We start from the raw sequence: 27,411 nt of genomic DNA, 5'->3' as shown, positions 1-27,411 counted from the left end.
CGGAATTTTTGTTAAAGTATAGGGACTAACAGTGCACTTTGGCCTAATAAAAAATAGCTAAAAGGTAAAACATTTGAGAAAAAAGGAAAGAGATCGAGTCCCCGTCTCTCCTCTTCTCGAGCTCTCTAGAGCTAACCAGTTACTAAGATAATATGACGCTAACCACCTTTTTGGGTCCAGTATATAATGTGATATCATAATCCGAATGTTCATGTTTAAGTTCCAGCCTATTTATAGATTATCCTTGTAATTGCTCAAATATTAATATTTGGTGAATTTCCTATTTCCCACCACTAAGACTTAAAGCACTTTCCAAGATTCCCATTATTCTTTGACTTGACTCGTGATGATGAGGCCAAGTATTCGGTTCTTGAGAGGAATTAAAGATTTGGGACTTCACCCTACTCAAGTCAAGCTTCTTCCAAAGGATGGGGTCATGCATAGCTGCACAACATGAGGTACATACGTACGTGAGAAACACCAGAAATCAAATCCATGACATGCAGAGTCATAAATATCTTTAGAAGGATATCATGTACTATGTCTGCCAAGTTACGAACTTCTGAGTCTATGTTGCGAGTCCACGTCGAGTTCTGAACTTCTGAGTCCATGTTGAGTTCTGAACCACCAAAGTTATAAATCAAGTACCATATGGGGATTAAAGAAGAAAGATTAAAACCATAACTTCAACAAGATATGGTAACCAGTTCAAACTACATTATAATGAGATCTTTTTAGCAATGTCTATCAGTTAGTATGTGGCACTTTTTGGGATGAGAATTTCACGCATTTGGCCCTATGTCCCTGTAACTTTAATTTTGAAACCAATTTTCCTCTTTCATTAGTCTAGTTGCATTTTCTACCCAAAATGATATAACACATGATACGCATTTTGAATTAACAAAGAGCCAAAGTTTTTTTAAACATTTTTCGTTATTGATTTTATAAGCTCAGCCCAAAAGGCCCCTTATTCTTGGGTCCATTTAGCTCTTTACCTATTGGGCTAATTTCACAGATTTTATCAATTTGGATAAGATCGTCTGGCTGAAGGGCCCATTTATTATTCATCAGGCAGAGTAGCATACTATCAAATGCGGCATTTAATTTTCTTACGAGCTTCTTTCATATATAGGGCTTGAATTTCTTTTACCTGCAAAGGTGCTAAAAGCACCTCTAACAGGTGCGGTAATCACTACGTTAGAAGCTGTGTTATGTTGAATTTTCACTCATTCAAAGAACATGGTAAAAACAATATCAAATTTTATCTAAGATACAACATATGTATATTTATCATCTTTAAAAGTAAATTACATTTTAGGACGACCCAGAACGACAAGCTAGTACTCAAATATCTCAAGTACCAATCACAATGTGAAGAGGTCTTCAATACTAGGGATCGGTTGGTAAGCCTTTTAGGATCAAATTGGAAAACAAAAAGAATCATAAATGGCCGAGTGATCACCATACGCCTATTGAGATAGGAGGGTAGTTATTAATGTGTGTAAATGTCATCCAAAGCCCAAATAGGGATCTGTCAAAAGTCAAGTCATAAAAGTTTCATAGTCTTTTCAATTTTGGTGCTTAGCCAAAATTAAAGTATTATCAAGTCTTTAATTTACGAATAATACTCAATACATGCATGGTTCAATTGAGGTAAGCCATTTATATATCTTTCGTTGCATTTATGGGTGTGCTTAAATTAATACCAACTAGAAAAGTATGGCTTCGAGAGAAGCCTGTAAATCTCTTTAATGTTAAATATGAGTGAACTTGAAAGTGCTTGTAAGTGTTTCAACTGAGATGGGAATGTGTACTTCAAGATAGACAAGTAGTCGAACCACTTAAAAATTCAGAAAATTATACCCATGTGAACATGGGTTTCATTATTCTATTTTTTTTTTTGATGTGGAATTTAAAGAAAGAAAAGGACTTTATTTGGCTAGAGAATATGGAGGCATTTGAGGTGGGGTCCAAGACTACTTGGGGCAGAAGTTCTTGACTACTTACTACTTGTGGGGGAAGTTATAAAACCCCATTGGATATATCTATTCTCCGATCAGAAACTCTGGAATTATTTTGAGAGGAAAGGGATGGATTCCCCACCCACAAAAGAATTATCAAGTTACTAAATCCAAACCCATTATCAATGGTCAGTGCCATTGTTTGATTCTCTCTGTTATTTTTTCTCTCTCTCTTTCCATTAGTCGAGCATTGCATAAAAGAAAGATGTAGATTGTTATATATTTTTTTTTTTCCAAACCTTTTAAACCAAGGATCGAAGCCAACAATATGTATCATTGGCATATTGCATCTAGGCAACCATTTTGATCAACACACTGTTACATGTACTTGTATAGGAACTTAATGCAAACATATAATGGAGTAATTGCACAGGGGTGAAGACCAAAGCATGCAAGAAGGGTACTAAAAACACCTCTAACAAGCGTGGTAATCACTACGTTAAAAACTGTGCCATGTGAAATTTCTACTCATTCAAAGAATATGGTAAGAACAATATCAAATTTTATCTAAGATGTGACGTATGTATATTTGTCATTTTCAAAGGAAATTGAATTGTCATCTTCAAAACAAATTATATTTGAGGTGGCTTCAGGAGACAAGTACTCAAATATTTCAATTTTGGTGCCTAGTTAAAAATAAAGTATTATCAGTATTTTAAGAATAATACTCAATACATGGTTGCATTGAGGTAATTGGTTTATATTGCATTCATTGATGTGCTTAAATTTATACCACCTAGAAGAGTATGGCTTTGAGAGAAGCCTATAAATCTCTTTGATGTTAAATGGCTGAGTGAACTTAAAAGTGTGTTTGTAAGTATATATTGTCTTTAGAAGCATCTAGAACTGCAAAAGCAAAAGGTTAATGGGTAAACGTTGGAGGACTCATTTGTTTCAATGGAGATGGGAATGTGGACTTGAATTCAGGCAAATAGTCGAACCACTTAAAAAATTCAGAAAAATACCCATGTGATGTGGAATTCAAAGAAAGAAAAAGACTTCTATAACTTCAATGAAGGGAAAGCACCTTCGATGAAAGTAAGCTTAGAAAAGGACCTGTAACAGTCTGAAACTTTACTCATCAAACAGATTAGGACCTTTACATGTCTTCTTTTTTTTTATTCTTTGTTTCAAACAAAGCAAAACTTGCAAGAGGGGTAGACAAAAAACGACAAAAATTAAAGAATCACGCAACCTTGTTTAGGAAGTTCAAGACCTGAGTGAGTGAGCGAGTGTGATTATAAATACGACCTCGCTCTTGGTGCTGATGAAGCAATTTGGTTCTTACAAGTTGTACAGAGAAGGAGAGCAAATGGGCAACAACAACAACACATCAGGCGCAGCAGCAGAACCGGTGTCAGTGCCGGTGGGTTTCAGATTCCAACCCACAGAGGAGGAGCTGGTGAACCACTACCTGAGGAACAAGCTGCAGGGCATGGATTCCCACATCCCAGAAATCGATGTCTGCAAGTACGAGCCTAGTGATTTACCTGGTACTCTATTCTTGTCTTTGATCACTACCCATTTGAATATTTGCGCCATTGAAGTGTTGGTTGTGGTTGGGTTCAAGTTTCAACAACTTGTTTTGTGTTGCATATTGCATTTGCAGCGCTCTTGGTCGCAGAAACTGAGACAGAGACTCATGCATTGGAGTGGTTCTTCTTCAGCCCAAGGGACTACAAGTACACCAATAGCACTCGCTCCAACAGGACCACCCAAAAAGGCTACTGGAAAATCACAGGCAAGGAACGTGCAATCAAGGCTCGGCTTTCCAAAGTTGTCATTGGGAAGAAGAGGACCTTGACCTTCTACGAAGGTCGTGCCTCTCGTTCTCCCAAGCCTAAGAAGACCAACTGGGTCATACATGAATACTATCTTATTGATACTGAAGCCCCTCCTAATCCTAAGCAGGCCAAGGTCATTCTCTTTCATTCATATGTGTTATTCAGACTTTGTTTTCACTGCAATTTGTTATGGATTTCTTGTTTTCTCTTTCATTGATACATGTCTTCTTCAAGCTTTTTGTTTTTGTTGTTTTTTTTAATATGCTATTACTTGATTATTTACAAATTTCATATATACAAATTTCATTCATTCTCTTTTATGGGTAATGGGTTCCTTGTTTAACAACGTTGTTCTGTGTTGTGTTTGGACCATGCAGCATCAACGTTTTGTGTATTGGATTAAAATTTGGTGCATAACATAGTGGTGGAGTTTTAAATACACAATTAATGCAAAAACGGGTTGATAAACAAGCAGGTTGTGCTTGCCATACATGAATTGATGTGTTTGATGTGTGTGCTCTGCTAAGAATTGCAATTTCTGGTAGTTATATAATAGATATTCCTGCTTCTACACCATGAGCTCACCCTCTATTGTTCTCCAACTAATACAGATGGACTTTGTTCTCTGCCGCTTGAAGAATAAATCAGATAAGAAGGATTCTTCAATCTGCCCTGAAAGTGAACCAGGCAGCCCCATTGTGTCTAATTCTGAAAGTCAAGCTGCAGGTTATATGACTCCAGAGGTGAGAATGAGCATGCTTTTGTCTTTGAACATTTTTCTTAATGTGGAGCACAAGAAGGATATCCAAACTTTTAGTGCTTGCTTGCTTATAATTCTTAATCTTGTTATATACTCAGCCGCAAGAAAATGGGGAATCACTCTTTTATCAGCTGCAGCCACAGGAGTACAGTTCCTCCACACTGCAGTCACCAATAGAGCTGGGAGATGTTCTGCAAGCCAATGGCAATAGTGATGGTTGCAATGAGTTGCAATCACCATTTGGAGATAATGGTTCCTCTCTTACCGATAGGAATGATATTTCAACCTGTGATGAAGGTGAAGCTCCTAGTAGCTACACCGTGTTTGATTTCGAAAATCAAGCTGCAAATAATACGATGATGGAGGTGAGAATACACATGTTTTTCAAACATTTCTGATATGAATTTCTTAGTATAGGTTACAAGAAGCATATGAAAACTTAATGCTTGTTTGTTTGTTTGTAATTCTTAATCCAGCTATTTGCTCAACCAAAAGAAAATTTGGATTCACTCTTTTATCAGCAAGCCATACAGCAGGCACCAATTTATTGTAATTATGAATACAATATGTGGAAATCTCCACTTGGAGAAAATGATTCTTTTGTTACGTATAAGAATCATATTTCAACCCATGGTCACAACAAACCTGTCAACTACACCACGTCTGATTTTCTTCCTAGCTACACTATGTCTGATTTTGAAAATCAAGCCGCAGATGATATGATGCTAGAGGTGAGAATAAACATGCTTATATCTGATATGAACTTAATATGGAGAACAATTAGTATATCAAGACCTAACACTTTCTTGTTTGTGATTGTTAATCAAGCAGCCATTTGCTCAGCCAGAAAACAGTCTGGATTCACTCTTACATCCAACTCAGCCACATCAGTCACAGTATTACTACTCCTCCACACTGCAGTCACCAATATACACAAATCCAGAGGTGAGAATAAACATGCTTATATCTGATATGAACTTAATATGGAGCACAATAAGTATATCAAGACTTAACACTTTCTTGTTTGTGATTGTTAATCAAGCAGCCATTTGCTCAGCCAGAAAACAGTCTGGATTCACTCTTACATCCAACTCAGCCACATCAGTCACAGTATTACTACTCCTCCACACTGCAGTCACCAATATACACAAATCCAGAGGTGAGAATAAACATGCTTATATCTGATATGAACTTAATATGGAGCACAATAAGTATATCAAGACTTAACACTTTCTTGTTTGTGATTGTTAATCAAGCAGCCATTTGCTCAGCCAGAAAACAGTCTGGATTCACTCTTACATCCAACTCAGCTACATCAGTCACAGTATTACTACTCCTCCACACTGTAGTCACCAATATACACAAATCTAGAGGTGAGAATAAACATGCTTATATCTAATATGAACTTAATATGGAGCACAATAAGTATATCAAGACTTAACACTTTCTTGTTTGTGATTGTTAATCAAGCAGCCATTTGCTCAGCCAGAAAACAGTCTGGATTCACTTTTACATCCAACTCAGCCACATCAGTCACAGTATTACTACTCCTCCACACTGTAGTCACCAATATACACAAATCTGGGAAATGTTCCACTTGCAAATGTTTGTCAAGAAGATGAATGCAGTAACTGGCAATTTCATTTGCTAAAACACCCCACCCCTAGAAGGCTAGAACCAAAAATTGTATCATTGTAATATTGTTTTTTTTTTTTTTTTTTTTTTTTTCAATTGTATCCTTGTGAATATTGTTTATTTCGGACCTTTTATATTGAATGGAATTTGTGTTTTATTTTCTCTCTTTGCATTTGTTCCCACAATGACAAAGTTTACATGCCATTGCTCAGTTTTAAGAAAAAAACATAATGGATGAAAACGCTGTGCAATCTGTTAGCACTTATCTGTGCAATGTCAATGTTCAAAGCCATTGCTTATGGAGCAATAGAAGGGGGAAAATCACTTCAATACTGATTTTGGGCATTTGGATATGTCATGGCCTACTAAAAGAAAACTGGAAACTGAATAAATATTACATTATGCTAAGCACATAACTGCACAATTCTATTTCACACTAACAAGCATCTAACATGCTTACAGCTGTCATTGCTACTGGCTTTGCAGGAAATAATAATAAATTTTGAATTAGAGTTAAAATAAGCTGCCTTTCAATACACACAGTGACACAGATATTTTGACTAGCAAGAATGACTTGCGATCTCAACTCCAGCACCCTTATCTTTGTGTGAGCGTGTGACTTGAAACTTTACCACATGAGTACGGATTTGCTCATATATAGCTGACTGAGTTATTCAACTGCAGAAAAAAGAATTGGTATTCAACTCTAGTCAGCTAGCCAATCGTAGTTACGTGGTAATTAAGACACACCATATAATTGTATTAAAAAAAAAAACGATGGTAGAAAACTCAATGTGAGACATAACAGGTAAAAGTTTCAAAATGATAATGAAATGCACCTATTAACCATCGAACATCACTTGCTCAGTTGCTCATTGTAAATGAAGCCACACACCAACTGTACTGAAGTTATTGTTGTGTTGTGTTGTGTTCTTTTCTTCCTTATAATACTTACTTTTACAGTTTTACTCCGGCCAATTTTAATAATTTATATTGGTAATTCTGGATAGATTATTGACTTTTTATGATCACTAACAAATTAACGACAGATATTTTTTAGCATACGCAGATTGAAATTTATATGTTTAAGCTCATTTTTTCTCCATTTCTCTTGGAAATTTTAGCATTGTTTTTGTTTTGCTAGTGTTTTGTAATAAGGCATTTTCAAAATATGAGAAATTGAGAAGTGAGAACCCACCGTAGGCAATTACAAATAAAAGTGTTGTGATTTAATATTTTGTAATTTTTTTTTTTTTTTTTTCAGGCCCCTGTTATTCTAAATTTCTGACTTTGCCACTTATTATATATGGGCTTATAGCTTGTGCTAGATACTGTCTCCACTTTAACCACGGTCCACTATAATTCAAGTATGGTAGAGTATGGTCTATTAGATCTTTTTAGATATAAGGTTTTATCTTAAAAAACATTAGTGCTATTTGTAGCTTATCACTAATAAATATGTTGTGTAACTTTTTTAACGTGTGATTCCTTTTCACATCCATAACTTTTGGTATTGAGCCACACAACTTTAGCTCCAACATAAAGTGGTGAAGAAAGAAATATATTAAAACATGAAATTTCTACATCAAAACTATATGGTGGGCTTTTTCAACATTAATTATAGATAAATAAACAGTAGTGCTAGATATCTCACATTTTTATACTATAATTTCATATCATCTTATGTGGTAACTTACATGACATTCATACATTGAATACTAAAAAATAAAAATAAAAACCCAAAAATAAAAATAAAAACTATGTCTAATAAAATAATGACACGTGAGATGGTATAAAAATGTGATATAAAAATGTGGTAAGTATAACATTATTGATAAATAAAACATCATCACTTCTCTTAGAATATAACAATAATTTTATTTTCTTAAAATCTAAAATTCTATAACTTTCACTTTTTTTTTTTTTTGGTCAAATATAAGTTTTACTGTTAGAAAATTTTTACTTGAAAACAATAGTCAACATCCATCAAATAAAATTCATGATGAATACTAAATTACGCATGGACCAATAAAAAAAAAAGAATACAAAATTACGTAAAAAATAAATTAATTAATAGACTGAATTTTTTTTCCCAGTAAATAAATGTATTGTGAGATCATTTGGAACGATTGTGGTCTCCGATAAGGCTTTGATGCATAACACAAGGTAGAATCTAGAATCTTCCTGAAGACTCGAGATTGTTGTGAGTACAAAACCTTCACTTACAAGGTTCCTAAAAGGAAGAAAATAGTGAGTGTGGGACCCAGTGACATGACCCAAGCCATGTATTATTGGGTCAGGTAAACTTGCTCAGGAAGTTCACGACTTTTTGGGAAAAAAATATCAGATAGTGAGTGAGTTTGCCTATAAATACAACTGCACTCTGCTTCTGCAGATCACAAGCTAAACATTGACTGATAAATTGATAATCCTCTACTCCGAGTTACCAAGAAGAAGAGATGAGAAGCAGCAGCAGAAACACAGCAGCAGAGCTTGTGGGATACCGGTTTATTCCCACGGAACAGGAGCTGGTGAGCCACTATTTGAAGAGGAAGATGCAGGGCAAAGGTTCCCACTTCCCTGAAATCGAGTGCTTCAAGCACGAGCCTTGGGATTTGCATGGTAATTCCTCCAGCTTACTTTTAATTTTTCGCTTCTCATTCCATCTCATTTTTAATGTATGATTATAAATAAAAGATCGTTTTTAGTCCTTCTGTTTTATTCCGCAAACATATTTGGTCCATGTGATTTATAAACTCCATAGTTGGTCCGGGTGTATATGTTTTTCTGTAATATTTGGACAATTTTAACAAATTCAAACTTTTAATTTTTGTTTGAAAATTCAATTAAAGGTTACATATATGAGTTTTAGTCAAAAATGTCATTTTTGAGTAAAATTTGCGAGTTTATAAAAGTTATTTGTTTTAATTTGTCAAAAATGTTCTATGTGTTATTTAATGTCTTAAAATTACAAACAATATAAAACACAAAAACAAATATAGAGTTTTGAAACTACATATACCAAATATGGTTTGGAGATAGAACACAGAGACTAAAATTGTTTTTTTTTTTAATCATATTTTATTATTAGTGTTTTGAATTTTATGTTTTTGGGTTATTAGATTGTCAAATATTGTGTTTTAATGAGTTGTTAGAATTTGCCTGATTGGAATGACAGGTTGAGAAGATAATACGATGAAGTGGTAACATTATTTCTCTAAATTGTGAATATATAATCTTGTTATGTTGAGTATTGTGTTGCTGCATTGCATTGTGGCAGCGATGTTGGTCCCAAACCAGGATATGGAGGAGGGGTTCTTCTTCAGCCCACGCCATAACAAGTACACCAATATCAAAAGGGCCTCCCAAGCAGGCTACTGGAAGATCATAGGCAAAACCCGTTATATCAAGGCTCGACACTCCCAAGCTGTCATTGGGTTTAAGAGGACTTTGACCTTCTACTTAGGTCCTCTGCGTAATTCTCACAAGACCAACTGGGTCATGCACGAGTATGATATCGCTGAAACTGAACTGGGTTCTAAGCCTAAGCAGAATGGGGACTTTGTTCTCTGCCGCTTGAAGAGTAGGTCTGATCCTTCTGCTAATAAGAAGGATAGTTCAATCTGTGATGAACCTGGCTTGAAGAGTAGGTCTGATCCTTCTGCTAATAAGAAGGATAGTTCAATCTGTGATGAACCTGACCCTGATAGCGACACTGCCTTTTATTTTGGAACCCAAGCTGCAGCAGATGATATGATTGCAGAGCAAGAAGAAAATCTGTTCAAAGAGCTGCAGGAAAATCTGCAGATGATATTTTTAGGCAAATAAAATATTAGTTTGCTTAAAAAAAGAGGAGAAAATCTTTGTTGTTTAAGTATGTGGTTTAGTTTAGATAGCTTTGTGACCATCTTTTGTCTATGTTTTCCTCTAATTGTATTGTACTTTATTTTTCTGTTGAACATTGTATATATGTTCTGTAACTTCTGTTTTCATTATTTCATATTTCTATGGTCAAGGTGTTGAATATCTCATATATAAGATATATAAGATAGTACTTAGTTTCATACATCTATCTTTTATCATTACTTAATCTGTGACCAATTTAGGAAAATCAATAATTTAATGTATTATGCAATAAGAAACTATATATGCTTACTGGTGAAAGTACTTTAGTTGCCTCTTGAGGCATTTTGTCAAACATCGTAGTCCTAACTTCTCAATGAACAAAACCAAGATTGAGGGGCAAACACCTAACCACTAAGGAAAAGAAGTTAAACTCATGGGGTCAATTGACCCCTTTTCCATAATGTAGATCTGACCCTGTTTATAGATGAGAATGATATTTCAACCTGCTTATGGATGAGAATGATATTTCAACCTGCGATGGACGCGCTTTTTCTGATTTTGAGATACAAGTGAGAACAAACATGCTTTTTGAACATTTCTTATATGAACTTGTAAATATGGAGCACAAGAAGTATATCAAAACCTAAAGCTTGCTTGTTTGTGATTCTTAATCCAGCAAAAATGTGCTCAGCTGGAGCCACTCTTACATCCGACTCAGCCACAGGAGCAACAGGATTACTGCTCCTCCACACTGTAGTCACCAAAAGAAGCAAAGCAGCCTGGGAAATGTTCTACATGCCGATGTCAATAATGGTGAATACTCGTCTTACAAATAAGAATAATATTTCAACCAATGATAACCATGAACCAGTTAGCAACACGGCGTCTAATTTTGGAAGTGCCACAAATGATAGTATTCGAGAGGTGAGAATGAGCATGCTTTTGAACATTTTCTTATATGCAGTTCTAAATATGGAGCACTTGTTTTACAGGATTACCGACTGCTGTCACCAATGCATACAAAACCAAGAGATATATGTTTTGCGTGGCAATAACTACATTGCCGGCATTGAGTCGCAAACTCAATTTGGAGATTATGACTTTTCTCTCACAGAGTCCTCATTAATTGATGACCACGATTATCACTCCTATCTACAAACAACACCATCTCCTTCCATTGTCTCCAATCTATCAAAAGAGGCCTTGGAAGAATGTGGCTGCAACTCACATTATTACAATCACCTATGATATTCTCCTACGAATAATTCAAATGTCTTCCAAATAACATGACATTTTAGCTGTGTTGATTGTTTGCTAGGGTCAAACACTGACGCTCATTGTTTAGACCAAACCCAGAAAAGAGAGAACCCACAAGTCATTTGGGCTTGTAAAGCTAGCAGCCAGGCCCAAAGAAGATCGATGACAAAAGAAGCCCAACAAATGTTGAAGATTTCGGCTGTGCACGAAAGTACTCAAAAGTCTAAATAGCTCAATATACTCTTTCTTTTTCTTTGTAAATCTGCGTTTGCAGAGCACGAAAGTACTAGCCTTTAGTTTGCAATTTCAGTATTTCTTTTGATTTCGTTTGTATGTTTAGCTCTGCCAAGAAGAGATTCTTTTTTTTACTTGGTATCGATTCAGAGAGCCAGGTTAATGAAAGCATTTATTTTCATATCATTTTGGCTCTTTTTATATTGATGAATTTGCAGTGAGATGTTACGATTTGCAGTAAGAACAACCGTTTTATAAATATCAAATCCTCATAGCCTCTGTTTCACATTCAAGTTCGTAGTTCACTGCTTTTATTTGAGCTATGTTCTCCTTAACTCCACAGTTGTCACTTTTGAATTTGAACACACAATCACCACATCTCTAGATCAGTGAAGTCCTAAGACCATTTAAGCAAGAAATAACCCTAACTGAGTTTGGTTCCTACTTAGTCAAGTTAGTCAGTATGAAAAGAAGTAGCTTGGGCCACTTTCTTTCTCTCATTCTAAGGCCCAAGTTAGTAAAAGCCCAGACAAAAATGTCCAAAACGTAGCCGTTAGTCACACACATAAGAACTAAAGATTTTTTTGGCTATAACACTCATCTACATTTCTGGAACTGGAAGGTTTGAAAACTTCTTCTTCATGGTTTTGGACTATGTGTCCAGGACAGGACAAGTCTGTTCTTCCTTTTTTTTTTTTTTTTTTTTTCTGGGAGATTGCTGTGTATAACAGCATCCCCATGTTTTGGAAACTTCAAGCTTGTTAGTTGAACTTCTTCCTTTAAAGAAACACCAGCAAATGCAAATAGTTCAAATACCTTCCTGAACACCCTTCTCCAAATGCAATGAGTCCAGACATAATAAAGATGTATTTTCTCATAAGCAGTTCTTTGGAGATGGTGATTCCTCTGTCAACAGAACTAACAATATTCATTCCTCATATCCAATTGTCTCTGAATATTGTAATCCACCGAAATAGTGTAATCCTCCGGATAGTGTAATCCTCCGAATGTAATCCCCTGAGAAGTGTAATCCACAAAACCAAAGAACACCCAAATAAACCAATATCCATTCACATCTTCTCACATGGGAGCTACTCCAAGAAGGGAAGAATCCGATTGCAGAGCAGAATCACAAGACAAGGTGAGAGAATCAAGCTGAAAACATGAAGGTTTTCTGGCTTTCTCATGGTGAATAAAAGCTTTTATATTGAAGCTTTTGATGAGGTTTACTAAACTCAACTTGATTTCTTTGGCAGGTCAGGGAAGCTGCGGAGCATTGTATTACTGGTCTGCAACAAAAAACTAAGTCCTGGAAGCATATAGTTTGATGCAGGCATGGAAGGAGCAGCTGTCAATAATTGGAAGGGTTCTTTCATTTGCCTTGAAGAGTCTCCTTTGAGCCATAAATCAAGTAATCGGTAAAGTACGTATTTCGACCGAGTTCTAGTTCTAGTTTTACTTGAATAGTAGTAAAAATCAGCTTTAATGATGTATGATTGAAGGTCTAAACATAGACTCTGATTTTGATTGATGGTCTTAAACATAGACCATTAATATGATTGAAGGTCTTAAACATAGACTATCTGTCAGCTATAGAAAATATGTGTTTTCTCTTATTTCATGAATTGAGTGAACTACAGCAGAATTTATAGGAAGAAGCTGATAACAAAAGCTTCATCTATAAGTTTTGAAATTCAAAAAATACTACAGTCATCTAAACAAATCAACTACATAATCAAATAAACTACATATCCAAAACAAATCCCCTTTGACCAGGAACCATATGATAAGAGAGTGATCTAGTCCGGTTTTTCTTTTTCTGTTTTTACTCCCCCTCAAACTGGGCTGGGAGACTCCTGCAGACCAAGTTTGCTGCGTAGAAAAACAAAACTCTTGCAAGGCAAAGGCTTGGTGAAGATGTCTGTCAATTGATTAGAAGAAGAAACATACTCAGTAACTAAAGCACCCAGAGCCACTTTCTCCCGAACAAAGTGGTAATCAAGAGCAACATGCTTAGACCTCCCATGAAACACAGGGTTGACAGTCATGTGAAGCGCAGAAATATTATCACAATAGAGTGTAGGGGGCTGAGCTAAATGAACACCAATATCACGCAAAATGAAGGAAATCCAAGTAATTTCAGCAGTTGCACATGCAAGGGCGTGATACTCAGCTTCTGAACTGGAACGGGACACCATAGGCTGCTTCTTAGTAGACCATGACACACAACTATCACCAAGAAAGGTGCAAAACCAGTAATCGACCTGCGAGTAATGGGACATGCTGCCCAATCTGCATCAGCAAAACCAGAGAGAGACAAAGCAGAAGATGACTTCAAGTGAATACCAAAATGAATGGTGCCATGAATATAACGCAAGATACGTTTCACCAACTGAAAATGAGAAACTGTAGGAGCTTGCATATGTTGACACGCATGATTCACACTGAAAACAATATCTAGCCGAGTAAATGTTAAATATTGCAAGCCACCCACCAAACTTCTATACAAATGAGGATCATAGAATAAAGAGTCATCAGAGGACTTGGGTTTAGCTGCCATTGGAGTAGAAAGAGGACGACAATGAAGCATTTGAGCTCGATCCAATAACTCCTTAGCATACTTGGCCTGATGAAGAAACAGCCCCTGTGAAGTTTGTTGCACAACCACACACAAAAAATAATGCAAATAACCCAAATCTTGGCATGCCGGGGAGAGAGAAGAGAGGAGGAAGACATCGGCCCGGGGAGAGGAGCTTGGCGCGCGGAGAGAAGAGTGGGAGATCGGGGAGGGAGAGGGAGAGGGAGGAGAGAGAAGAGATCAGAGAGGGAAGGATGAGTTACTGACTGAGGGAGAGAGAAAGAGAAGGTGACTGAATCAATGAAGTAATGAGAGATTGAGAGGGAAGATGGCGACTGGAGAAGTGGAGACTTACGGGGAAAAGGAAGGAAAAGGGAAAACGTAGGAAAGAAAGAAATAAGAAAATAAAAGAAAAAAGAAAAGAAAAGAAAAAAGAAAAGGAAAGAAAAAAAAGAGAAGGAAAGAAAAAAGAGAAAAAAAAAAAAGATTTAGGATTGATTGGGGTTTGGGGCCTTTAGGCAATTGAAAAGAAAAAAAAATGTTTGGGGTTTCGTTTAGTTGTTTTTAAACCCAATATATTTTTATATCAAAAAATAATTAAAAATATCCTAAAATGCCTAAACTCTAATATCTTATACCATATTCTAAACAATATAGAGTATAGATTATAAAACATATAGGGTTTAGTGTTTAGATTATAGAGTATAAAGAGTATTATGATATATATATAGGGTTTAATATTAGGATTTAGTGTATAGATTATAGTGTATAAAGAATATACTAATTTCATTTATTCATTATACTAATTTTATTTAACAGTATTTGCCTTCAGCGCGCATTATATTCATCTTATATCACATGAAACTTATTATATAATTGACTCCTAATCTTATTTTTCCACCCACCTCTTAATTTATTTATTTTTTCTAATTACTATATCCTCTTATATTAATTTTCTTTTTCTCTTATATTTAATTGACTCCTCATCCTGGTTTGGAATCAACAGCGTTGCCACAATGCAATATAACAACAAGATATTCAAACCAACCACTTCACAGTCTTTAAGTACTCAACAAAATCACAAGATTATATATTCATAATTTGAGAAATAATGTTACCACCACATCATATAATGTTCTCAACCGGTCAATTCAATTAGACAAATTCTAACAACTCGTTAAAACACAATATTTGACAGTCTAACAACATAAAAACATAAAATTCAGAACACTTATAATAAATTATGGAACAAAATAATTTTGGTCCCTACAATTCTATCCCCAACTTTTTATATTGTTTGCAATATTAGGACAATTTATTACACATGCATCTCGGTCTTGAAGCTCATCCTCATTCCACTCACTCACGGAGGACAAAAAAATAAAAAACATATTGAAGAAATCCTAAAATAAATAATAAAAAATTATATCAAAGTTATTAGAAGTCTATAAAAATCCTTCAAAATCTATGAGAAAAGTCAGGGAAACTCTAATGGTGCGTTTGGATGAAGTAGTTTGAAACTACTAAGGAATTCACAAATGACGGAATTAAAAATGACGGGATTTAAAATTCTATAATTTGTAAATTCTCTTGTTTGAATAAATGTAATCGTAATAGAATTTAAATACAAAATTTATAGTAGTTTTATAAAAGAGTAATGGTGATGGTGGCAACAATAAAAATGATGCTTGTGGTGAGTTGACGATGGTAGTAGGGGTGATGGCTCAAGAGCGGTGGGCACTACAAGAAAAAAGGGTTTGGGAGAGGAACAAAATTCGTCGCCCAAAGTATAGTTTCGTCGCCCAAACGTTTGGGCGACGAAATAGGTTCGTCGCCCAAACGTTTGGGCGACGAAATTAACACATAAAATTCGTCGCCCAAAGCATGTTTAGGCGACAGACACATTTCGTCGCCCAAAGAGGGTTTGGGCGACGAACACACTTATTCGTCGCCCAAAGCATGTTTGGGCGACGAAATTATCCGTCGCCTAAACAAGATTTGGGAGAGGAATAACTGATTTCCTCGCTGGAACGTGCTTTGGGCGACGGACAAATTTCGTCGCCCAAACATGCTTTGGGCGACGAATCACCTTGTTCCTCGCCCAAAGCATGTTTAGGCGACGGACAAATTTCGTCGCCCAAACATGCTTTGGGCGACGAAATTTGTCCGTCGCCTAAACATGCTTTGGGCGAGGAACAAGGTGATTCGTCGCCTAAATATATTTGATTTAAAAAAAAAATTTTTTTATTTAAATTATATATATGAATTTAATATTTTAAAAAAAAATCTTTATTCAAAAACTATATAAAACAAAATTAATAAAATATATTTGATTTAAAAAAAAATTTTATTTAAATTATATATATGAATTTAATATTTAAAAAAAAATCTTTATTCAAAAACTATATAAAACAAAATTAATAAATTTATATATCCAAAATATCCATACAAAGTATAAACAATTTAATTAATGCATACATACAAATAACTAATGGCCCCCTAGGTCAGTAGCATCATCGACGCCGATGGAGGAGTCTGGCATGCACTGGTCAATGTTGGGCGGCAGCACAAACCCAGGTACAATCCTCGCCAATTGGCCAAACATCTGCTGCATCTGCTGCACCTTACTCGTCTGCTCCGCATATGCCGCTCTCGATTCTTCTAGTTGACCCTTCAACAGCTGCACTTCAGTGGTCAGGTTGACTAATTCTGCAGATGGCTGAGATGAAGACCCGGCGCTGAGATCACGAACCCGACCCGTTCCCATTCCGCGTATCTCCCTACCACGCCTAACACCCAGTGTCTCCGTCATAATACGAAGACCAGCATCGCGATCGGGGACTGAGATCGACTCCAACGGAGTGTCCGGAGGGTACTGGCTAGCCACCTCCTCCAAATAACTCGCCTTCTTGGCGAGCATCTCAGCCTTCAAAATATTATACACAAGTTAGGAATTAAGAAATCAAATACAAAAATTTAAATTTGTGAAATAAAACTAAAATATAAAAAACTAACGTGCTTCGCCTTGCCCTTGTCGTTGCCGGGTCGGGCATAAACATCCCCGTAGTTGTCGACCTCCGGAAATTGCGAACCAGCCTGAAAAAGAATGTAATGTTGACAAAAACTCAAACAATACTAAGAAATATATATATATATTAAATTAAATAATAGCGCACCTGACGATACGACTCCACCCGGTATGAGAAGGGCATGGAACCACCATGATGATCAATCCTTGCGGGCGCTTTTCGGTTCTGAAGATTGGCATTCGACTTCCTCTGTTAAATATTAAGCAAATTGTAAATGCACATATTAGTGTATACACAATAAAGGAATAACATAAGAAAAAATAATTTTGAAGTCCTAAAATGATATAACATACCAAAAATTCCGGACTCTGAAAATGAGTGCACAACCACTGCCACTGATCAAGCCGAGCTGCCATCTCTGGAGGAGGGCTGACCAATGCCTCATCTGCCGATCCAAACATGTTATATTCTCTGTGCAGCTCGTGCTTCCATTGTGTGTACACTTTTCTCAATAACTTCTCCATATACCTAGCTACATCCGGATCCTCCATCCGAATGTCATAGTTTACCTGAAAAAAATGCAATTATCAAATTGTTAGGAATGATCAAATTAATCATTTTATATTAATCGAAATATACTCACAGAAATGGAGCCCATAATGCTCCTCTTGATGGCGTCATCAACCTTTTCCCAACTGGGGAAAAGCATGGGGCATTCACCACGGATAATCGATCCGACAAAGGAAGCGAAAGTACTATGGACCTCCTTGCTCGGTCGAAGGTGACCTTGCTCAAGAACTATTCGAATCCTCTCGTTCGTCGTGCGAGTGATTCGCGACGCCTTCAACCCTCTACTTATCCCCCTCGTGGTTTTGGTACCTAGAAAAGCAAATATAACATATTAATTTCACAGTAATCTTATAACATCTAAATAAAATTAAACATAAACACAAGTGATGTGAAAACATTTTTCTTACTCTCTGATGATGAGGCAGTACGAGTGGATGATGCAACATTATCATATGCACCATAACGGTGACCACGTCGGGCCCTCCGTGCCGACTGAATCGCAGACCCAGTACTAGATGAGAGATCTGGGGGTATCGCCGGGGTCGATTCGCCCTGGGCTATGAGGTCGGGCTGTACTGCAGGGGCGGGCTGGGCTGCAGGCGCGGACATGGATGCTGAAGTGGACCTTCGAGATCCACCCCTGTTCGAGATCAAACTCATCTGCACAATTCAATAAATATTTATGTTAGTAAAAAAGAAAACTAAAGTAATAACTTACTAATCTGAATCATCATTATCACTTACTAATATGAATCACCATTATCAATTACTAATCTGAATCACCACTAGAAATACTCATTTCATCATCATCATCATCGATACCATCAACATCATCATCTTCATATTCATCTTCATCTTCATCTTCATCATCTTCATCATCATCATCATCATCATCATCATCATCATCGATGAAATCATTAACATCAATTCGGGGAAGTGGCCCAAGATCAATTGATAAGGCATCGATCTCAATTGGAGGAACGTCATGTATCTCGACTTGTTGTATGATAACATCATTGTTGTATGGATTAGGTATGGTCGAAGATGAATCCTCTTGATAGGCCACGTCATCTTGATTTTCTTTTTCCGGAATATTCCATATATTTCGATTCTGAATCATCTGAGCTACTTTCCAACCCACACCCGCCTTAGGGTCATCCAGATAACATACTGGTTTTGCCATTGTGCCAAGAATAAATGGATCATTCTCATACCATCGAGTGTTTGTATTCACAGATATTAAGTCGTAATCGAGTTTAATACTGTTGTTCCTATTCGAGTCTGTATTAAACCAATGACACTTAAATAACACAACTTGAAAGCGATGCGAGTACAAGACTTGATGTACACTCGTCAGCTTGCCGTAGAAATCAACCGTGCCAGTCTCCAAGTTCTCTACACAAACCCCGCTATTTTGAGTGCTCAAGATGGCATCTCGTTCTACAGTTAAAAACTTGACTCCATTCACATTAAATCCAGAAAACGTTTCAACCCATTGAATACCACTCGCCAAACTCATTAACTCCTTGTATAACGGCGAATTATCATCAGTCAGCTTTTCCATCTGTTAAAAGACAATGGAATTAATATATTACAAAAAATTTACAAACACATGAACGAACTGATCATTATTGTCAGTAATCACTTACATGTTCCTTCAACCATTTAGGAAACAATTCCCGATGCTTTTTCTGTACACGTTCCATGTCCCATCTTGGATAGTCGCGCTTCATTAGTTCCTCATGCTCAATGCGTAAAGAGTCAACTTCTTCGCAATTGTTGAGTATGAACCAATGAGCCACCTCCATATCGTGTTTCGAGAATTCAACAGCTGATTTAGGGGCTTCGCCAAATGGTCGTGTAATTTGAGAAAAGACAGAAAGTGTCTCATTTTTTTCACCACCGTCGTCGTTGCGTTGGGGGCGATTGAATGACGTCTCAACACTGCTGAGATACATTGCACAGTACGTGATGGATTCATTTGCAATGTATGCCTCTGCTATGGAGCCTTCGGGGCGTGCCCGGTTTCGGACGTACCTTTTGTAATTACCCAACATTCTGCAAATGTAATTACATAGTGAGAAAACTTTTATGAGTAACATAGAGCTGAACTTGGAGAATAGTAATGAAATAGTTTAGAAATTGTTACCTTTCTATTGGGTACATCTACCGATAACTGACCGGCCCAGCAAGAATTGCCTCTTGCGGTAAATGTATCATTAAATGAATCATTATATCAAAAAAGGCCGGTGGAAATATTTGTTCAAATTTGCATAGGATGTACACAATATCATCTTTCAATTTTGACATGTCCGATACGCGCAACGTCTTAGCGCAGATATGCTGAAAGAACCTCGACAACCCAACAATCGGTTCAACCACATCTTCGGGCAAAAACTTTCGAATACCCACTGGAAGCAGACGTTGCAATAAAACATGACAATCATGACTTTTCAAGCCCAAAATTTTTCCAGAGTCGATTTTCACATTTCGAGAGATATTGGCCGCGTATCCATCTGGAAATTTGACCGATGCAAGAAACTTTAAGAATTCTTTCTTATCCACAGGCTTCATGGTATAAAATGGATGTTTCTTTATCATTTTATCACCCTTCTTCGTTAACCACAAATGTTTCTTGATGCCCATTTCTTGCAAATCTTGTCGAGCCTTAATTGTGTCCTTTGATTTTCCCTCAATGCCCAAGATTGTCCCCACCAAACTTTCGCACACGTTCTTCTCAATATGCATTACATCGAGATTGTGCCTGATTTTCAACTTGGACCAATACTCCAACTCGAAGAATATCGACTTGTTTGTCCAATTTAGATGTGCAGGTGACCTTGGCATATTTCGTTCTTTGTTAGAGGGATGTTTACCAATCCGGCCAAATTCTAAGTTATTCAACTGCCTGAAGATGTCATCACCAGATAATTCTTTAGGTTTCATGCCCATCTCCTTTTTTCCGTCAAAGGCCTCCTTACTGTGACGCCATTTATGATCCCTCGGCAACCATCTTCGGTGGCCCATATAACATACTTTACCACTGTGCCAAGCGGAAGTTATATCTTTATTACAAGTAGGACATGCCATATAACCCTTGGTGCTCCAGCCTGATAAATTCCCATAAGCTGGGAAATCAGTTATTGTCCACATGACTGCCGCACGCAAGGAAAACATTGTTTCGGTGGACTTATCATATGTCGGCACACCATTTTGCCACAATTCTTTCAGCTCATCAATCAACGGCCGCAAATATACATCGATCTCCTTGCCAGGGGATTGCGGTCCTGGAATTAATAGCGTCATAATTGTGAATTCTTTTTTCATGCATTTCCAGGGAGGCAAATTATAAGGAACCACGACCACTGGCCAAGTGCTGTGAGATGTGCTCATATTTCCGAATGGATTAAATCCATCAGTAGCAAGTCCTAATCTGACATTTCGTGGATCTGCTGCAAAATCCAGATATATCTTGTCAAATTCTTTCCATGCGCTTCCGTCTGCAGGATGTCTCATCACATCATCCTCAACCCGCTTATCTTTGTGCCACCTCATGTCACTTGTAGTATGTGTCGACATGTACAATCGTTGCAACCTTGGCTTAAGTGGGAAATAACGCAACACCTTTTGCGGAATCTGTTTCTTTCTCTCTACAGACTTGTTCTTATATCTCGGTTCATTGCACACAGGGCATTTATCCTTCCCTTGGTGTTCTTTGTAAAACAATACACAATCATTCTTGCATGCATGAATCTTTTCATATCCCAAACCGAGATCTTTCAACACCTTATTCGCAAGATAATGGGTTTCAGGTATATGATTATTCTTTGGAAGCATTCGTTTCAAAATCCCCATCAACTGATCATAACTTCGATTCGAATGTTGATTAAGTACTTTTCAATGCATTAACTCCACAACAGCAGTTAGCACTGAGAACTCTTCACAACCAGAGTACAATTCCCGCTGAGCTTGTTTCAACAATCTCTCGTACTTATCAAACTCTTCTCTTTGGACTTCGGGAAACCCATCATCTTGATCCATATTATCGCTCTCTGTATCATCCTGACTGACTTCGTGATCTAGCGATGCATATGGATAAGCATCGTTTATTATGCCCATCACTTGGTCATTATCATCAGCAACAGATTCAGTAGGCTGCAGAATTGTTCGGGTCTCCGAGGAAGTCGAAGCATAAATTCTCGGTTCACCATGATAATACCATGTCGTATAGTTGTGTGACATCCCATATTTCACCAAATGAATTCTGACTTCACGCACTGTCTTCCATAAAGAGTTGTTACAATTCCGGCACAGACACCTTATATTATTCTGAGCATTGACATGTTCCTGTGCAACTTGGATAAATGACTCGATCCCATAAAAATATTCATCACTAACACGATTCGTATTACGTATCCACTGTCGGTCCATAATGCCTGTTTCCATATTACACGACAATTAGAAAACGATGCGTCACCATTCTTCGTCTCCTTATGCCTCCGGTAAGGGCCCTATCCCATTCGAGAATGCACATATGTGTCGTGGTTGTTGGCTCACACGACGTAGTTTCGATCTGGGAAAATTTCGGCAGCATCTCCCTATGGTTCTCCAAGTGCACGACGTAGATATTTAAAACAAATATCTAGTATGCACTCGAAGAACACATAAGAAGATGTTGCCGAAATTTTCTCAGATCAAAACCACATCACATGAACCGCTAACCACAACACATAATTGTGCACTCCCAAACTGTCCATGGGTAATTTGGACAATTCAAGAATCATATTGGAGCGCAGTCACGCTCAGCGCCCATGCGCGCGTCCAATAGACTCTCGAACGGGTCTAAGGTGAATTTAAATTTAGTGTACAAAGTTATCCACTGATAACTTCACACGACTAGTTAAATGTACAAAGTTATCGATTGATAACTTCGCACAAGCGCTTCGTGCCACATGACCTCACCCAGTACTCGAGGAGTGCTGGACTACGTCATCGGAAATTTTGCAATTACAACTAAACTAAATGTAACATACAAACTAAACTATAATTAATCTAACAATATACATATAAGCATACAAACAAATTATTAAATTTTAGCATATAAAAACATACAAATTAATGCGCGCGTCCAATAGACTCTCGAACGGGTCTAAGGTGAATTTAAATTTAGTGTACAAAGTTATCCACTGATAACTTCACACGACTAGTTAAATGTACAAAGTTATCGATTGATAACTTCGCACAAGCGCTTCGTGCCACATGACCTCACCCAGTACTCGAGGAGTGCTGGACTACGTCATCGGAAATTTTGCAATTACAACTAAACTAAATGTAACATACAAACTAAACTATAATTAATCTAACAATATACATATAAGCATACAAACAAATTATTAAATTTTAGCATATAAAAACATACAAATTAATTAATCAATTTTGTAATTAATTTTAACATACAAACTAATTCACTCAAAAATTTAATACAATTATATATGAAACATTAAATACTAAATCATACAAAAACTTAACTAAAAGATAGATTAAACACATAAGATAGATTAAACACATACCTCACCAAAAATGCAGTTATCCTTCACAACAAATGCAACACTATCCTTCCTTCACCAAAAAAATAAATCATTGTCAAATATGAGCCCAACATCAATCTAAATTCAGATTTCACAACCAAACCACTAAATTAAAAAAACCCACAACATTAACTAATTACCACTAAAATCAGAAATTTCACAACCAATTTATGCAAAATCCACAACAAGTACAAAATCCACAATATTAGAAAACATAAAAAACAGAAAATACCATAAAAAACAGAAAATACAAAAAAAATACAAAAAATACAAAAAAAAAAAACCATAAATTCAAAAAAAAAAAAAAAACCTGTGTTTCGGGGGGGTGTTGAGCTGGTTTCGGCTTGGAGGGGGGGTGGGTTTCGGCGAGGGTGGGTATTCAGGTGGGGGGTGGGTTTCGGCGGGGGGTGGGTATTCGGGGGGGTGGGTTTCGGCGGGGGTGGGTTTTTGGGGGGGGGGGGGGTGGGTTTCGGCGAGGGTGGATTTTCAGGGGAGGGGGGGTGGGTCTCCGATGGGAGGGGTGGGTTTCGGTAGGGGGGTGGGTTTTCGGGGGGGGTGGGTTGCCGATGGGTTTTGGGTTTCGGGGAAGGAGGGAGGAGGGAAGGACGAGGAGGAGGGAGTGGCCGGCGCGCTGAGAGGGAGTGAGAGCTGAGGGAAGGAGGAGGAGGAGGGAGTGCGGCGCTGCGAGGGCGAGGGAGTGAGTGAGAGAGAGTGACTGAAGTGAACCCAGAAATGGGTATAAACTTAAAGACTTTGGGCGACGAACATGAATTCCTCGCCCAAAGTAACTTTGGGCGACGAACGTGTTAATTCCTCGCCTAAAGTCACTTTGGGCGACGAATTCATGTTCGTCGCCCAAAGTCGTTGACTTTAGGGCACCGTTTTATCCCGCCATAATTTCAGACTTTGGGTGACGCACTGTTCGTCGCCCAAAGCTACAGTTTGTCGCCCAAAGTTGAATTTTTTTATGAACCATGATCGTTTATACGTTCGAGCTCCAATACCAAACTTCTAGATCTCCAATTGACCTAATATTTTAGAGGAATGATCTTTGAGTGACAAACTAATAAATGAACGGTTCAGATCGTTAAAAACACAATCGACATATAAGGTTCTACATATAAATCAGTGGTTTTTGCATTTGAAGAATAAAATTATTATCAACTCTTTCGTTAAAACCTTGTAGCTTCAATAATTGTGAAGACCACAACGTGATTATCACAATCAGAGCCATTCTTCATATATGTTCATACTCAAAGATCAACCCTGGAAAAAATCGGCTCAATCGGAGTTCATCTACCCGTTCGATTATTATTATAAGAATCAAGATCGTTCATACATCCTAAATACTAAACCTAACTTCTACATCTCCAATTGAGTTAATTTTTTGCATGGATGATCTTTGAGTGAGGCACTAAGGAATGATCGGTTCGGATCGTTAAAAACACAATACAAAAGTGATCTTCTACATACAAATACACTTGAAGAGTATAATTATATTAACTTTTGGGTAGAAATTTTGGCGATTCAACAATTTGTGAAGACTACAATTGATTTCAACGATCGGAACCGTTCATTCTATTCGTTTATACTGGAAGATCATCCCTGAAAAAAATCGGCTAAATCGGAATTCATCTCATACTTCGATTCGTATTAGAAAATTTACAATCGTTCATAAGTTCAACCACCGTTACCTAACTTCTACATCTCCGATTGAGCTAATTTTTTGCATGGATGATCCTTGAGTGGGAAATTAAAAAATGAATGGTTATGATCTTTGGAAATACAATCGTATCGTATGCTATTACATATATAAAATTGTAAACAAAAAAATATTCTTACTTTGGGCGAGGAACTAAAAATTTCGTCGCCCAAAGTTATCTTGGGCGAGGAACCTCACAATTCGTCGCCCAAAACGACTTTGGGCGACGAAATGTGAGGTTCGTCGCCCAAACCATTATTACAAAACAGGATGACCCTTTGGGCGACGAACAAGTGCCTCGCCCAAACTCATTTTGGGCGACGAACATAATTTCGTCACCCAAAGAGCCTTTGGGCGAGGGATATGTATATTCCTCGCCCAAAATGAGTTTGGGCGACAAATTTACGTTTTCCTCGCCCAAAGACACTTTGGGCGACGAACATGTATATTTCTCGCCCAATGTATTTCTCAATTAATTGTTTGTCACGTATGTTTAGGCGACGAGATGAGTTCGTCGCCCAAAGTAACTTTGGGCGAGGAATGTGTTATTCGTCGCCCAACCTCCTTTAGGCGACGGACCTGTTCGTCGCCCAAAGTGTTATGACATTGAGCGACAAATGTTTTTGTTCGTCGCCCTAAATTTCTTTGGGCGACGAATATATGTTCGTCGTCTAAAGTGTCGTTGCCCAAATATGTTTTTCTTGTAGTGGGGAGAAATGGTTGTGGCAAAAATTGGGGTATTGGAGGTGGCGGCAACGGCGACAGCGACGGCGATGGTGGTGATGATGGCACTGGTGATGGAGGCGGCGGCGGCGGTGTCAGTATCGGTGGTGGTGGTGGTGGCGGTGTCAGTGATGGTGACGGTGGCGGCAACGGTGGTGGCAGTAGTGGCGGCTGTGGTGGTGGCGGCGGAGGTGGTGGTGGCAGCGAGCGGTGGTAGTGGTGGTGGCGGTGTCGGTGGTGGTGGTGGTGGTGACGGTGGCGGCAGTGGCGATCGTAGTGGTGGCAGAGGTGGTGGTGGCGGCGGAGGTGGAGTCGGTGGTTGTGGTGGTGATGGTGGCCGCGGAGGTGGCGGTGGCGGTGATAGTGGTGGTGACGGTGGTGGTAACGGCGGCATGGTTGTAATGGTGGTAGTATTGTAATTAATTGGCAAGGTGATGGGTGGACACAACTTTTTTTAAAAAAAAAATAAAAAATTGGAATTTTGGAAATGACACCAATTTAGGTGGAATTTAAACTTGGAATTTACAACCTTCAAATCTCAAGTTTTTTCCACATAGAATTTACAAAATTATATAATTGTGGACCCAAATAAGGAAATTATAGTATGTAATTTCTTAAATGCTGAGTTTTGTTTAAATTCCAAGTTTTTTTTCTCCATCCAAACACACCATAATAAATTCTGTCAAAGTCTATGTGGAGTTTATGAAAGTCATTAAAAATCCATCAACTCTACCAAAGTCAATGACTTTTAAAAACTCTACAAAAGTCCATTAAAATCTTAATTGAATACACTCACCTTACTGAATTAGAATAGGAGTCCTAGTTTGATAATGCTTGTTAATTAGATAATTAAAGGTTAATAAAAATGCTGAAAATATATCACCTTATTATGACTTGGTCTTCCATGTTTGCGTCAAATAAGAGCTCGTCATGTGTCATATAATTGTTTGCTCCAACACTTATCCATATCTTATTTCAAACTCACAAGTTATTTTTACTTAGGATCACTATACAATTAAGTGCGGATGACTCTACTTAAACTTAATTAGTCATGTTCAAGCACATGTTGCATATAATTAATCAAGCTCAATATTATCTTACATTAAATACTGCATTTAAGACGAGCGTACGTAATTGTTGGTAGTTGTTGGTAGTTGCCGGTAGTAGTTGGATTATGTAATCAAGTCTTTTATTATTTTGCATTTTGCATTTTGCATTTTGCAGCTGCCCCCTCTTAAACTTAATTCTCCCTTCATTCTCCTTTTCTTTTTTATTTAAAAATTATATTTGATAACACTTAATGAATTAGAATAGGAGTCCTAGTTTGATAATGCTTGTTAATTAGATAATTAAAGGTTAATAAAAATGCTGAAAATATATCACCTTATTATGAATTGGTCTTCCATGTTTGCGTCAAATAAGAGCTCGTCATGTGTCATATAATTTTTTGCTCCAACACTTATCATATCTTATTTCAAATTCACAAGTAATTTATACTTAGGAGTTAGGATCACTATACAATTAAGTGCGGATGACTCTACTTAAACTTAATTAGTCATGTTCAAGCACATGTTGAGTATAATTAATCAAGCCCAATATTATCTTACATTAAATACTGCATTTAAGACGAGCGTACCTAGTTGTTGGTAGTTGTTGGTAGTTGCCGGTAGTAGTTGGATTATGT

General features: G+C 37.4%; 3 protein-coding genes and 1 pseudogene across 4 annotated transcripts; 2 read left to right on the top strand and 2 right to left on the bottom strand.

The window, feature by feature from the left end:
* Nucleotides 1-3,185: 3,185 nt before the first annotated feature.
* LOC147291397 (uncharacterized) lies at nucleotides 3,186-6,276 on the top strand. 2 transcript variants are annotated; one of them, XM_086236995.1, is made up of 9 exons: nucleotides 3,186-3,514; nucleotides 3,631-3,938; nucleotides 4,417-4,548; nucleotides 4,664-4,930; nucleotides 5,042-5,296; nucleotides 5,397-5,510; nucleotides 5,611-5,724; nucleotides 5,825-5,938; nucleotides 6,039-6,159. In XM_086236995.1, exons 1-8 carry the CDS (start codon nucleotides 3,289-3,291, stop codon nucleotides 5,912-5,914), a joined length of 1,506 nt encoding a protein of 501 aa, XP_086093121.1. In that variant the 5' UTR covers nucleotides 3,186-3,288; the 3' UTR covers nucleotides 5,915-5,938; nucleotides 6,039-6,159. The 2 variants fall into 2 exon arrangements, with proteins under 2 accessions (XP_086093121.1, XP_086093120.1); XM_086236994.1 differs by having other exon boundaries at nucleotides 3,188-3,514; nucleotides 5,611-5,938; nucleotides 6,039-6,276.
* Nucleotides 6,277-8,566: 2,290 nt separating this feature from the next.
* LOC147291396 (protein NTM1-like 9) lies at nucleotides 8,567-10,266 on the top strand. The gene is made up of 2 exons (XM_086238066.1): nucleotides 8,567-8,822; nucleotides 9,481-10,266. Exons 1-2 carry the CDS (start codon nucleotides 8,660-8,662, stop codon nucleotides 10,026-10,028), a joined length of 711 nt encoding a protein of 236 aa, XP_086094192.1. The 5' UTR covers nucleotides 8,567-8,659; the 3' UTR covers nucleotides 10,029-10,266.
* A 6,337-nt stretch (nucleotides 10,267-16,603) lies between these two features.
* On the bottom strand, nucleotides 16,604-17,560 carry LOC147291395 (uncharacterized). The gene is made up of 4 exons (XM_086235935.1): nucleotides 17,498-17,560; nucleotides 17,292-17,393; nucleotides 17,131-17,211; nucleotides 16,604-17,041 (listed from the first exon to the last, which is right to left on the bottom strand). The coding sequence occupies exons 1-4, from the start codon at nucleotides 17,558-17,560 to the stop codon at nucleotides 16,604-16,606; spliced, it is 684 nt and encodes a 227-aa protein (XP_086092061.1).
* Nucleotides 17,561-18,579: 1,019 nt separating this feature from the next.
* On the bottom strand, nucleotides 18,580-22,145 carry LOC147291394 (uncharacterized; annotated as a pseudogene).
* Nucleotides 22,146-27,411: the final 5,266 nt, after the last annotated feature.

The sequence above is a fragment of the Dryas octopetala genome, chromosome 3 (assembly GCF_963921425.1).
Source record: "Dryas octopetala chromosome 3, drDryOcto1.1, whole genome shotgun sequence".
Classification (NCBI taxonomy): domain Eukaryota; kingdom Viridiplantae; phylum Streptophyta; class Magnoliopsida; order Rosales; family Rosaceae; genus Dryas; species Dryas octopetala.
The sequence above is the reverse complement of the archived record's forward strand: the minus strand, read 5'-3'. Positions and strand labels throughout refer to the sequence as shown.

What these genes read in the sequence shown, in the direction of transcription:
- LOC147291397 (XM_086236994.1), top strand. Translation starts at nt 3,289, where the DNA reads ATGAAGCAATTTGGTTCTTACAAGTTGTACAGAGAAGGAGAGCAAATG. An exon ending in CAGGTTATATGACTCCAGAG is followed by an intron (nt 4,549 to 4,663) that starts GTGAGAATGAGC and finishes TTATATACTCAG; the next exon opens with CCGCAAGAAAATGGGGAATC. An exon ending in CAATATACACAAATCTAGAG is followed by an intron (nt 5,939 to 6,038) that starts GTGAGAATAAAC and finishes TTAATCAAGCAG; the next exon opens with CCATTTGCTCAGCCAGAAAA.
- LOC147291396 (XM_086238066.1), top strand. Translation starts at nt 8,660, where the DNA reads ATGAGAAGCAGCAGCAGAAACACAGCAGCAGAGCTTGTGGGATACCGG. An exon ending in CGAGCCTTGGGATTTGCATG is followed by an intron (nt 8,823 to 9,480) that starts GTAATTCCTCCA and finishes GCATTGTGGCAG; the next exon opens with CGATGTTGGTCCCAAACCAG.
- LOC147291395 (XM_086235935.1), bottom strand. Translation starts at nt 17,560, where the DNA reads ATGGCAGCTCGGCTTGATCAGTGGCAGTGGTTGTGCACTCATTTTCAG. An exon ending in GGGTGGAGTCGTATCGTCAG is followed by an intron (nt 17,212 to 17,291) that starts GTGCGCTATTAT and finishes ATTCTTTTTCAG; the next exon opens with GCTGGTTCGCAATTTCCGGA. An exon ending in ACAAGGGCAAGGCGAAGCAC is followed by an intron (nt 17,042 to 17,130) that starts GTTAGTTTTTTA and finishes AATATTTTGAAG; the next exon opens with GCTGAGATGCTCGCCAAGAA.